Source organism: Hypanus sabinus, chromosome 3 (genome assembly GCF_030144855.1).
Source record: "Hypanus sabinus isolate sHypSab1 chromosome 3, sHypSab1.hap1, whole genome shotgun sequence".
NCBI lineage: Eukaryota > Metazoa > Chordata > Chondrichthyes > Myliobatiformes > Dasyatidae > Hypanus > Hypanus sabinus.
This window is the reverse complement of record NC_082708.1, coordinates 41916926-41930183: the sequence shown is the minus strand read 5'-3', so window position 1 is coordinate 41930183 and position 13258 is coordinate 41916926. Positions and strand designations below refer to the sequence as shown.

The window sequence follows — 13258 nt, the reverse complement described above, 5'->3', positions numbered from 1 at the left end:
ACTGGGAACTTCTGTTAAGGACATAGCCCTTAATCTATAAATGATCTCTTTATAAATTTTGCTATTAATGCATGTGTCTTCTATATAGCCCTTGAAAACTATAACAAACCATGCTTAATGGCATTTAAAATCCTCGTCAAATGGAAGGGTTGGGTTTCTGGAAAGCTGCTGTAGAATTAGTGTGTGGGGCACAGGGGTTGCAGTAGGGAAGGAGATGGTGAGAGACAATGAGAAAGCCAGATAATGCTGGGGTTTGGCACTTTGAAAGTTTGTGAGAGTTAGACTGTTGAGAAATGGCTGACCTACGGGCAAGAGAGGTTGATGAGAGTAAGAGCGTACAAATGGCTGGCTGAGGAGAGGACAGAAGTAGAGAGAGCAAAAAAGAGAAAGACTGGTGAGTATCGTGGAAAAAATGCTTTCACCAAACTTCTGCCCTTGCATATTACCATTCTAAAACACGTTGTGTAATGGTAATTGCTACCTTGATATTTCCCTAACTTTACTTAATCTGCTTTCAGCTGCTTCTAATCTTGTGCACCGCTGTGGGACATTTGCTTTTGAGTGGTAGGTCAGGTTGTGAGGCTGACTATAATTCCCTGATATAGAAATCTTGTATCACCATAGGACAGCTGAGATAGAGGTCATAATCTTCAAGGCCTCCTGCTAAAGCAATCAATTTACTTACCTAGTTAACTTATCTTAAAGTGGCTAATCATGGAACTTTACACTTCTGAGTGAAGAAGGCTGAGAAGTGACTTGATAGGGGTGTACAAGATGACAAATGGATAGCCAGAGACTTCTTCCCAGAGCGGAAGTGGCTAATACGAGGGGGGATGCATTTAAGGTGACTGGAGGGAAGTTTAGGGGATGTCAGAGGTAGGTTTTTACACAGGGAGTGGTGAGTGTGTGAAAGGTGCAGCCAGGGGTGGTGGTAGAGGCAGGTACAATAGAGACATTTAAGAAACTCTTAGGTAATCACATGGATGATAGAAAAATTCAGGGCTATGTTGGAGGGAAGAGTACATTATAAGATTGGGGCAACACTGTGGGCTGAAGGGTCTGTGCTGTGCTGTAGTGTAGTGTTCAAAGGTCTGTGTTCTGTGGAACACTTACTGATGCTGTTGATGTTCCACTTTGACTTGGATCCTCAGGTGAGGCAAGAACAGGTATTAAAAATAACACTGGAACGTTTAAACCCTCTAGCTCAGGGGTGTCAAACTCATTTTAGGTCATGGGCCGGATTGAGCAAAATGCAGCTTCATGCGGGCCAGATCAGTCGGACGCGTGCGAACGCAGCTTTCATTGCCTCCGTTTTCTCAGCCTGCTCTCATGTGTCTCAGTCTCTGCTATAACTACAAAGTGTTTCACTTTACAAATTCCGTTTCTAATGAAGAAGACTGCCGAATAAACACTAAAAACCCTGAAAACCTGGTACCTGAATAGACTCAGCATTAGCCATATCATACGCCATAGGCGCTTCGATTACTGGGGCCAGCTTTAATAGTAATTAGATATTATCTCGCGGGCCAAAGATAATTCCACCGCGGGCCGGATTTGGCCTGCGGGCCTTGAGTTTGACAAATATGCTCTAGCTCAAGCCTGCCTTTTTATTTAATGTCCAGACTATACATAATCTAAATTAAAATCAGTATGTCTCATTAGTATAAGAATTTCTGGGCCAGTCTGAAGGTCTGTAAATAGAAACAAAAGAAACCATATGTATATTACACCAAAAATTGTGCTTTCAACTCAATAATTACAATCAATTATCAGTCTTTAATTGTATATAACAAATGATCAATACTTGTCATGTATTTAATCAGTAATCAGAAAACTAGTTTTGCTTCTTTTGGTCATGATCAGAAAATAAACCTTCATACATTACAATGGCCATAAATATTGATGTAAGATGTTCAGTATGATTAGGTCTAAGCAAATTTATATATATTGTTGGAAAATTGGAACATTTGAAATTATTTTTTGATTGAAGGACCTGGAACTAAGTGGTGACAATATTACTTGTCATTTATTTATATATGATTTCTGTGTTTGCATTTCAGTGGAAACTTTAACTTAAAATAAATAATGTAGAAGTACATAAAATGGCAGCCAAGGGTTTGCCATACAACTCTGTGTTAAAGGTCGATCCATTGAATGGCACCAGCAATAATTGCTTTGTTCAGATCTTAACAAAAAATGTTGTGATTCCTGAAAGCAGGTTTAATTTTATAATATGAAAGCAAAAAATTAAGTTTCATAGCAAAAATAAGAAATAAAACACAAATGCATCACCAGGCATTTTAAAATTCATTCTGTTACACTCATTCTTTTCTGATGTATGCTTTCTTTCTACTGCATTTGAGTTCTATTTTTTCAGCTTCTAATCATATAATATTGACTTCAGATAACCTACACCAAATCACCAGAGCTTTAACTATTTAATTCCTCCAATGAAGTGAAAGGTACTGTATATAAAACAATTAAGTGTTCAGCAAAATCTCAATAAATTTAAATTGGAATTTATAAAAATTAATAATCTATATTTGTAATCCAAAAGTAGAATTTCACATAATGTGCAAGTTTCCTTCTTTGAAAGGTCCTACTTTCTTTGTGTTACATTAACAACTTTTACCCACTATATGTCTCGTCTTTCCTATCTCTTGGCATGCTTTCTTCATATCATAGGAGCAGAAGCGTGTAGATGGCACAACCCGTGAGGTGAAAAAAGTTAGAAAAGCCAAGAACAGGCGACAGGAGTGGAATATGATGGCGTATGACAAAGAACTTAGACCTGACAACAGGTTATCTCAAAATCTATGCCATGGAATATCTTCAGAGGGATCAGTTTCCCCAAGCAATAGGTCTGTGTATATATAATCTCCCTGGTCTATAAGAATGTGGTAAAGTAATCTGGTTTCCAGAATTCTTTGCTTATCACATGAGGAAAAATCAATAATTATACAATGAGCAAGAGTTGCATACTGAAGTATTGTACAGCTGAAAAAAATTCAATTGAAATATAAATATATATCAACTTTTTAACTTAAAAATTCCAGCACTTGTAAATAAAGATTAAGATCAAGAGCAAGTAACAGCAATGACATTATTAGAATAGAGGTTGAAATTGCAGCCAAAATTACTAGAAGCGCAAGGATCACTTGCACTGGGTCATGTGGATTGAGGCTGTCCCAGATTTGAACTTAATTTAAGTTGCACCAATGACCTGCAAGTTCTAAACAGATTCTATAATTGGGAATATGTGAAAATATGATTCAAGATCTGTGTTTAGAAGGTGAGTGAGAAGGGAATTGAATTGTTCTTGGAATTGTATAAGATTGACAATAGGCTTGTGGCAGTTACACGATAGTGGCTAGCAGGTGAATTTTCTTCCTGTGGATTCTGCTAAGTCCAAATAAATAAAATTGGTATTTATTTTGAAAAATGCTATTAAGCACAACCCAGTTAGCTATAACTACTACAGTTCAAACTCTGCTTATTTTCAACTAGCTTTTAGTCACAAGATCCAAAAACAGCTGTTGAACAGAGCCTAACTCCTGTTTGGGAAAGATGAATGATTAAAAAGTATCTAGAATGTCTTTATGACAATTGGAGCACTTTATGCCCAGAATAGTGCAAATCATAATATGAAATTTAAAGACAGTTTTACTCTCTATTCTTTAAGGTGAATGTTCTTGCGATTTCATTACTTTCACTTTATCTGAGTTTAGTCACTAAGTTTTGACTGTAAAGAAATGAACACAATCAATAGTCCAAATTCTAATGACGGAAATTCTAATTATCAAAGGGTGTACCTCCAGTAGTCTAATGATTAGTTATGTATGACTACCCAGCTCTCCGACCAACTCTCCTTCCTCTCTTGTCCTAATCAATGATGGTACAGTGATGTTGCTTTGTCTGATTTGCCAACTTATCAGAGTCTGGGGATAACACTTGTGATCTTTCTGAGCCATGTAGCTTTAATGTTCTCTAAATATCAAGGGAACCCCTAAGGATATTTTATCAACTAATTGGTAATTTTGGAATTCAGAATTTAATGGTGAGAAGATAATTAAAGTATCCTAAAGTAGATTAGTACCACAACTGTGTTATTCAGTGTCGATGTAGATACTTCTGGTGTTTTCATTTAACTTTGCAAAGGATTCTGTTGAAACAATAATTTAAATGATAATATGTAAGAATAGCTGCTCTATGTTATTTCTTATATTTCAGTTGTTTCTTATTGCAACATGAAAACATAATGGCAACTTGTATAGCAAAATGTAACCCAAATGAGAATCCAGTTCTTTCACGATATGCTTTCTTTCAGGAAGTTATGGACTTAAAGGAAATGATCCTACAAAATTAAGAATTGGCAGTTACACAATAACTTAAATGAGATACGAAATGTACTGTTTTGGTAGTGCCATACTGAAATTTTCAGAATTATTGGATGTTACTACTCTTAATTCCCTAATGCAATTTTAAATGGCTTTTTTTAAGCTTTTCAAAAATTCTAGATTCAAAGTGCATTTATTATCAAAGAATGTATAGATTATTCAACCTGGATATTTGCTTGCTTAGCGGGCAGTCAAAAAGCAAGGAACCCAAAATAACACAATGTTAAAGTAAGACCAATCCCCAGTGCCCACAGAGAAAGCAGACAAATAATCAGAACAAATCATGCAAAAAATAAGAGGCTAGCAACAACAGCAGCATTCTGAACCAAATTGAATCCTTGGATCCAAATCCCTGGAGCAGGTCTGAGTGTGCCCAAAGCCTTGGTATTCGGTACTTGCTATTTGCTCAGTACTATGATATATTTTCAATGGACCAGTTGGGTTTCTAAGAATTGTAGGAATTGGGTCCCTCTGGGTTTTTCAGGAACATGGGAATGAGGCTCTTGTGAGTTTCTGAGGGATGTGGGAATGGACCCCTTGAGAGATTCTTAAAATTGTGAAACTGGTGCTTCATTAAATCTCTAAGGAGTTTAGGAATGGGGTAAAGTGAGTTTAATTGTAGACATTGCCCAGTGTGTGCTAGATGACAAGCCATCAGGATTTCTGATCAATTGGATGGCAGACTATATTTGAGCATTGCAATATTGCACATAAATATATTAGCTGCTTTAGAAACTTGGTACTGTTTGTTTTTCAGCACCATTCAGCTGAAATCAGCAAAATCATTGTGAAGGATCAAAGAACTTCGAACCCAATTTTTATGTTCAAATTGAATTTCCGTAGGAGTTTTACATTAGTTTAGTAGAATCTAACAGAAAAAGCCTTTAATAATCACCAGAGTAAGAATTTGGTGAAATGCAAATGACTAAGTCAAAATGTCAGCAAAAGAGCTTTTATCAAGATGAATTCAGTTTGCACGTCTATTGACGATTGTACGCAAACGAAAGCTGTTGACACATTCAAAGACATTTTTTAGCTCTAGTGGCAGAATAAAGCAATTTTCTTTTGTGCTTATTGCTGTTTCTGTTTGGTTATAGCATGCTTTGACTTCCAGATTAAAAATTTGAGCACTCCTGTCTAGCTAGATGCAGAGCTCCCTCTACAGTGTCATACGCAAATGAACATTTCTTACTGCACCTTTCATCCATGCACCTGTTGAATATCATTGTAAATTCATGTCAATTCTTTCCACTGGGCACTGAATTGAGATTGTTATTGAAACTCATTTCATATTGAACTCATTTCTTGTTTGCATTTTGTCTTTCAATTAGTACAGTCTGCTGCAGCTATTAAAAAATTACAAACTAGATAAAATTCAAGATGCCTTGAGTTGTAATAGATATATTATAAATTAGACATTGGTGTTTTATATTTTAAGCTTATTTTAGATCCTCAGCAATAAAATAGATTTGATAGACGTTCAGTGAACATGCTACAATATTACCATTAGTTATAATCATGAAATTTAATTAGCACATGTCAAAAATTACTGATAGTAACATTTTGAGCCATATTTGATCATATTGTTATTGTTAAGCATGATGTTAATCATATAATTATTGTAAAAATATGAATTTGGATATCATTTTTAAAATAGGACTGTTGCTTTTCAACAGAAATTGAGACTGTTTTGAGATTGGTACCCATATTATTGTTTGATAAATTTGCACCTTAATTTGAACTGAGGTTTCCTCCGGACCTTAGTTTAAGTAGCTACTTTTGTTCATTTGTTTATTTCCCATATTGGTATGGTTTTCCCTCCAGAGAGAGAAACATAAATTGAATTCAAACAGAAATCACCAAGTTAATGTGAGAAAAGTCAAAACAAGAAAAGAAGAATGGGAAAGAATGAAAATGGGCAAAGAGTTCATGACAGACGCAAAGGAAATGGAGCAGGCCGAGGTCATGAAAGAGGAGAAAATGTCTAAAGGGTTTGTTAGTTTTATTATCAAAGCCTTGACTGCTTTGGTACCAATCCTGCTGCTGGTCTTGTTTTGTGATTTTTTTGTTGCATGAGAACAGCAGTATTCTAATTGCCTTTTAATTGGTCTTTTGGCTTCCTGGGTAACATAAGTGTCTACGTATTAATAACACATCTTCTTGCAGTAAAATAATATTTCTGAATTTTCTGAACCTTTCTATCTAATGAACTCTCTGCTCAACTAATTTATAATGATAAATTTCTTTTTTTACTTAATTCTGAACCTAAAGCTTTTTCATAAGTGCTCTGTAACATTTTCAGTGCAGTTAATCAATCTTTTCCATTTATCCGCATTGCCACTTCTAAAGTTTTATAATCAATTATTTAATATTTGTATTTGAAAGTCATATTTTTTATGTTAAAGAATAATCAGTATTAATGAAAAAGGAAAATGAAATTTAAGTTTTAAATGTATTTTAAACAAAAGTACATTATTTCTCAGCCAAATGCAAATATTTTATATTAAAATATACATTGCTTATCTTCTTAATTTGTAGGTCGGGACACAAATGCTCAAATTATATACAAATTTGCTTATAAATATCAATGTATTCAATTTATAGGTTCTGTGGGATGGAATTAAAGGCTCTCGCGCTGTGGTCAGTGTCACACTTGAGGAGGTTTTTGAAGTGCTTCTTCCAATGTATTGGCTTCCTCTCTCTGTCTTTAATGACTAATGTCTTGGCTCTCAGTGGGATAAGACTTGATTATATAAGCCATAAATTATCCATTACAGCTCTGAAAAATCTGTACAAGTCATGCCTTTTCAGTGATTCCTGTTCTTTAGATCACTGGTTTTCTTTCAGGTGCCTGTAGAGCTGATCTTTACTCTTTGAGGAAAGATGGAGCTTCCAATCCAAGAACGACTCCTGCATTCAGTTAATTATCTCCTCAACAGCCTAAGCATTCTCATCAGGCCATTCCGGATCCTTCTTGAGAAGCGAAAAGGTTTTTTTTTTGGTGCCAATTATGATAGGCGTCAGTGCATTAACTGTGGTCACTTTGTGGCTCCTGTACGCTTGGAAGCTTGTGAAGTATAGGCTGAGTTGAGCTGCCTTTCTCAAATGCCTGAACACTTTGATGTTTGTTTTCTTTCAGTAATACTTCTATTGATGCTGATATCCTGGAGCCAGATTGATGAAAATAACAAGGCACGGAACTAACAGGAAACTGTTCAGTACTTTTCAGAACCAAGATGCCATGAGCCTCAGTAATCGAGCTGTATTTTGGCAACTTGACACTTATTTTTGCACACATTTGGAAGTAAAGCTTCAAGTATGTTACAGGATAGGCCTTACACTCAATATCAACAAGACAAACATCCCCTACCAACCTGCTTCCATTGCACAATGCTGCCTTCTGACAATAGAGGTTCATGGTGAGATCCTGGAAGGCCATATCTCAAGAGCTATTTGGTGATAAAATTGATACCTACCTTCAATGAGTTAGCACAGCTTTGATTGATAGAATATTTAAAGATCAAGTCCTTAGACCTTCCCCAAAACCCAGGATCTACTGAACAACAATGATAGATAGTTCTGAGACCAAAACTAGCAACATCCCTGGAAAATCAACAGCCTAAAATTTGGTGTGCAAAATCCTCCAAATGTACTGGAAGGATAAGTGACCCAGTGTCAGTGTCCTCTCCCAGGCCAATATCCAGCATTAAGGCCTTAGTTACACTCAGTCAGTTACATTGGGAAATTATGATTTTTCCCTTGCCTGATACCAGCCCCCAAACTGATATTATCATGAGAAGAGATCATTAGGTGGACAAAGGAAATGATTCAAGTATGTGCCCAAAGCCTCTCTGAAGAACCAGAGCATTGCCACCAATTCCTGCATCTGATCCATGGCAAGTCAAAATAGAGAAGGAACTTTCTGGGTGTATTGACAATCTTAAACCCATGCCTTTGAGAGCATACAGAACTCCTGTATAAGCATGGAGAGAGATCATTACCTCTCAGACTATTAGGTCATTTCCACTCATCCTGTTAGGCAATTCCAGTGCAATTTGTGAGAGAGTCTACAGTTCCCATATTGGTCTCATTGGTTGCATCAAACGGAGCAAAAGCAAATCATCCTCAATTCTGAAGATTGCTTTCGAGCAGAGGTTCCCAACCTTTTTTATTCCATGGAGCCTTACCATTAACTGAGGGGTCTGTGGACCCCATGTGGGCAACTCCTCCTGCTTTAGAGGAGCTAGATATATAAAGTAACATGTCTACTTTACTAGTGATGTCATGAGATGAAAACATAAATTAGCAAGTGTTGTATTCTGTGCCACTATTATATAACCATATAACAATTACAGCATGGAAACAGGCCATCTCGGCTCTTCTAGTCCGTGCTGAACACTTACTCTCACTGCTCTGTCTATTCTCTGTCACTTTTTCAACTTGTACCCAAAACTGCAATTCTTATGGCATTTTCATTTATTTTGTATTTATCTATCTAGATAAAATACAAAAGATTGTATATATCGCCTTGTTTATACACCATTTGGAAAGCTCCATTTACTTTTGGGTTATCAGGCAATTTTAAGTAACCCGCCTTTATTTCCACAGGCAGGTATTGAGGGATGATATAATTTAGTTGTTTAAGATGATAAAGGAATTCAGTAGGATTAACTACAAACTATTTTCCCTGATAGAAAATAAAACAATGCATTAGATCTAGTGTGGGTGAACAGGCTCTGATGAGGTGTGATACGTTAGATTGGTGGAACAAGCATGAATGACTGAACACTTCTGTTCTTATATTCTTTTAAAGTGAAGGCAGATATACTCTATATATCTGTGGTATTGTATAGGAATTCCAACCATCTTTTTTTTGTGGCAAATATGAAACATCCCTACTTTTGACTTGCAGAGGCCTTTCTTACATATTAGCTTGTTCCTGTAACTTTTTCCTCTTTCACTAATCTAATTAATTTAATTTAATTTAATTGATATTACTCTCTGGCAGGTTAACAGATACCCTTCCTAACCAATCCCTCTTCTCCCACTCTCTCCCTCTTCCTTACTAACATGCCTATCTGTCACAAGCATACAGACTGCTGCAAAACATTAACTTATCCTGTGAAAGATTCTATTTCTTCTACCCACTTCCTCTCATCTTTTCTGTCTTTATTATGTATTCACTGAGACACTTACTTTCCTCACTAGAACTTTTGATTTAACCTTTCTTCACAGTTGGCAATTTCTGTATTTCATAGTTTATTATCCAGTATGATCCCACCAGCAAAATCTTTCTCAATTACTGAATTAACATTTCTTTACAGTTAATACTTTTTGCCTTTTTTTATTTATTGAGAGATACAGCTCAGTAACAGACCCTAGCAGCCCAATGAGCCTGCACCATCCAATTACACCCATCTGACCAATTATACCAGTAACTCCTGCATCTTTGGTCTGGGAGAAAACCCACATAGTCATGGGGAGAACCTACAACCTCCTTACAGACAGCAGCAGGAATTGAACTCAGGTTACTGGTGCTGTCATAGTGTTACTCTTAACTGCTATGCTACCTTTCTCTTGCAACTGTAGCATAGCAATACATCTACACATCATTCTTTCCATGTTATCCAAGTCCTTAACATTTGTATCCTGCAGAACCACAATTTTCATGAACTCCTAATAATCCCATATACTGCATCTGCCATTTATCATAGAACATAGAAAAGTCCAGCACATTACAGGCTCTTCAGCCCACAATGTTATACTGACCTTTAAACCTACTTTAAGATCAGTCAAACCCTTACCACCCATATAACCACTTTCATTTCATCAATGTCCCTATCTAAAAGTCTCATTAATGTCCCTAATGTGCCTGCCTCTGCCACCAACCCTAGCAGTATGTTACACGCACCTATCTCTCTGCATAAAAGAAACCTACCTCAGACCTTTCCCTTTACTTTCCTCCATTCTCCTTAAAGTTACTCCCTGTGGTATGAACCACTTCCACCCTGGGGAAAATGTCACTGGCTGTCCACTTTATCAATGCCTCTTAACATCTTGTACATCAATGTATAATACAGTATCCTATTGTAACATATGAGAGTCTTCTACTCAATCCACAACACCACCAACCTTCATGTAATCTACAAACTTATTAATGCACTTTTCCATTTCCTCATCCAAGTCATTTATAAAAATCGCAAAGAGACGGGGTGCTTGAACAGATCACTATGGAAGACTACTGGTCACCAAACTCCAGGCAGAATACTCGCCACCTATTACCACCCTTTGCCTTCTGTGCCTCTGTATTAATTCATGAAATGTGGATTAGATAACTGCATTGATAAGCATATCCATTTTACTTTCGGAATTGTTGTGACTTCTTATGATTTGTTGCATTAATCCTCCTATCTCATTTTGAACTTCCTATTGTTGGGTTTTGATACTATTCCAATTAAAGGTAATGTAAACTTGTAAGAATTTTGAATCTTCTTATCCACATATTGTCTTACTTCTCCCCATGTTGGTGCTTTTATTTGTCCTTTTGTGACTAGATTGAAGTCATTCTTGCCAATATTTCAGTATTGACAGGAATCAATGAACTTAGGGACATTTCTCTCTCCCATTCATTTGGCTTTATAAAAGGCATCTCTTACCCCTTTCAGTCTGACACAGTTGACCACACCATCCTTCAACATGTCTGGATAGGTCTGCCCTTTGTTCTTAGTTGCAGTTTTGACCAGACAAGCTCCTACAATGCCATTTCCAGCCTCCACACAGTTTCTTAAAAGGTGCTCAAGGATGTATCATTGGTCGTCACTTCTTTTACTCCACACATAAACTGACACCACCTAGGGACATCTCCAAAACACACCTGTGAAGAACATTAGTATGTTTACTGTATTGTTGGTGCTATATAAATACATTGTTGTTGTTGTTAACATGATATCTTCGTCTCTCTTGTCAGACGTTTGTGATATAGGTGGTATTCATCTTCAGTAGTTACATCTTTTCATCTTCCATTCTAAATTTTTTCTTCTTCCATTCTAAATCCTACAGATTTAGGGAAGTCGGAGTTGGAAATGACAAAAAAGGCACTTGCATCTCAGAATAAAAAGCATAATTCTATTTACATAATTAAAGATTTTAAATTGATCTTTGCTTCCTAGAGTGGGATTAATGTCCTGCATTGGTGGGGAGAGACTGGGAATACTCACACACCATACATTGACTAAAGCTCGCTATTATCTGGATTTATAGGATTAGCTTTCGTTTCTCCCCAGCTTTCAGATATGTCAAAGGAAATGTTAGTCACACATTTTTAGTTTTGTTACATAGTTCTATAACATTACAAATTTTAATAGAATATCAACAAGGGATTTTTACTCAATGGATTATATAGTTTAAGAACTGTTTTCTGAAAATAATCTATTCTGGGATGTATGTGTTAAGTTGTGTATTTGAATGCCACATACAGTGCTTTGCAAAAATGTAAAAATTAACCAGATTTAATAGAGATCCAGAAGTAAACTTCATAAATTGTGTTTGCAGTATGGATAATTAGCATCTTGATTGCTGGCTTTGATACTGTGATTTGAAACTAATTGTGGAATACCTCTCTGGCATAATTACCTTTGTATCTGCTGATTATTAAATGCTTAATTTCTGCTTTTGATACCAGATCCCATGGATCAGATCTCACTGATTATTCATACCCTGCTACCCCAAGCCATCATTCACAGCAGCAACAAATGGCAGCTTCACATTTGCCAAATGATAATCAACAACAAATGGTGACTGGGAACCAAGTTCAGGAACATGATTGCAAATCCTCTGCACCAGGGTTTAGACATGCTACTTTGAATAGACCTCAACAACCCCCACCACCTCCACCACCAACTACTCAAAATGATGCCCGTCCACCACCACAACAACCAGTAGACCACAGGTAATTGCTTGTATCTTATTAGTTGTTAAATTAGTGAATCCTGAACAATAAACCAGCTCCTTTAATGAAACTTTATTTTAAAGCCTTTGGAGTAATTTTTTTTTAGTATGTGATAGAATTTAAACTCATATTGTAGTTCTGTATAATCTTCCAATATTGACAGAACTATATTAGAGACAGGAATTTACAGCATTTTGTTCCTTTTATATTAATTTAAGTAGTGCATCTATAATGTTGGTATGTTGAAAAACCCTATGGGAAATCTACAGCCACTTGTAGATTTGTCTGACATGAGTGGAGTTTAAAGTGAAGTGGTCCCCACCAGATTGTGGCAAGTTTCCCTCTTGTCTTCTGAAAAGAAAAAGTCAAAATTGTAAACTGCTGGTTGATAATAGATAAGCTGTACATCACATATATAACTTTTAATCAGTAAGATTTAATATTTTTGAAGAGCATCCATTATTTTGAAAGAGTCAACTAAGATGTTAGAGATATTCAAATAGAATCGTAATTTTTTTTCCTCAGCATAAAAAAACTTTCAATTGCCAAGTGCATTTACATTTCTTCCCCTCACAGATATTAGCTATCAAAACACTTCCATCAAAGTACAGACATCACCACCACAACCTATAGAAAAGCCCTTATTAGTATAGTGGACAGGTTTACATCTACATATTGTAGAAAAGGTTGCCATGTTTTATGAAAACTATTTGTTTTTGAGTGTACCATGCATATTAAAAAGTCCAAAGGAATGTATTCCATGATTAATTTATGCCAACCAGAAAATCCAGGGGCCTTATCGGATATCCAACAAAATAAAATGTTCTTCCTCGCACAAAAAATCAGGATGTTAAAAAGTTTTTCTGATGTGCATTAATAATACAACTGCTGGGTAGGCCTAAAAGAAAAGACA

The 13258-nt window shown here is 36.1% G+C and overlaps 1 protein-coding gene across 4 annotated transcripts in view; it reads left to right on the top strand.

Moving 5' to 3' along the window:
- Positions 1-13258, top strand: part of wasf3b (WASP family member 3b) — a 109326-nt gene that overhangs the window by 87106 nt on the left and 8962 nt on the right. For all 4 annotated transcript variants that reach the window (XM_059964150.1, XM_059964149.1, XM_059964151.1 and 1 more), the window contains exons 6-7: positions 6222-6388; positions 12079-12345. In XM_059964150.1, the coding sequence (XP_059820133.1) occupies positions 6222-6388; positions 12079-12345 (434 nt within the window). The remainder of the gene's footprint in view (positions 1-6221; positions 6389-12078; positions 12346-13258) is intronic.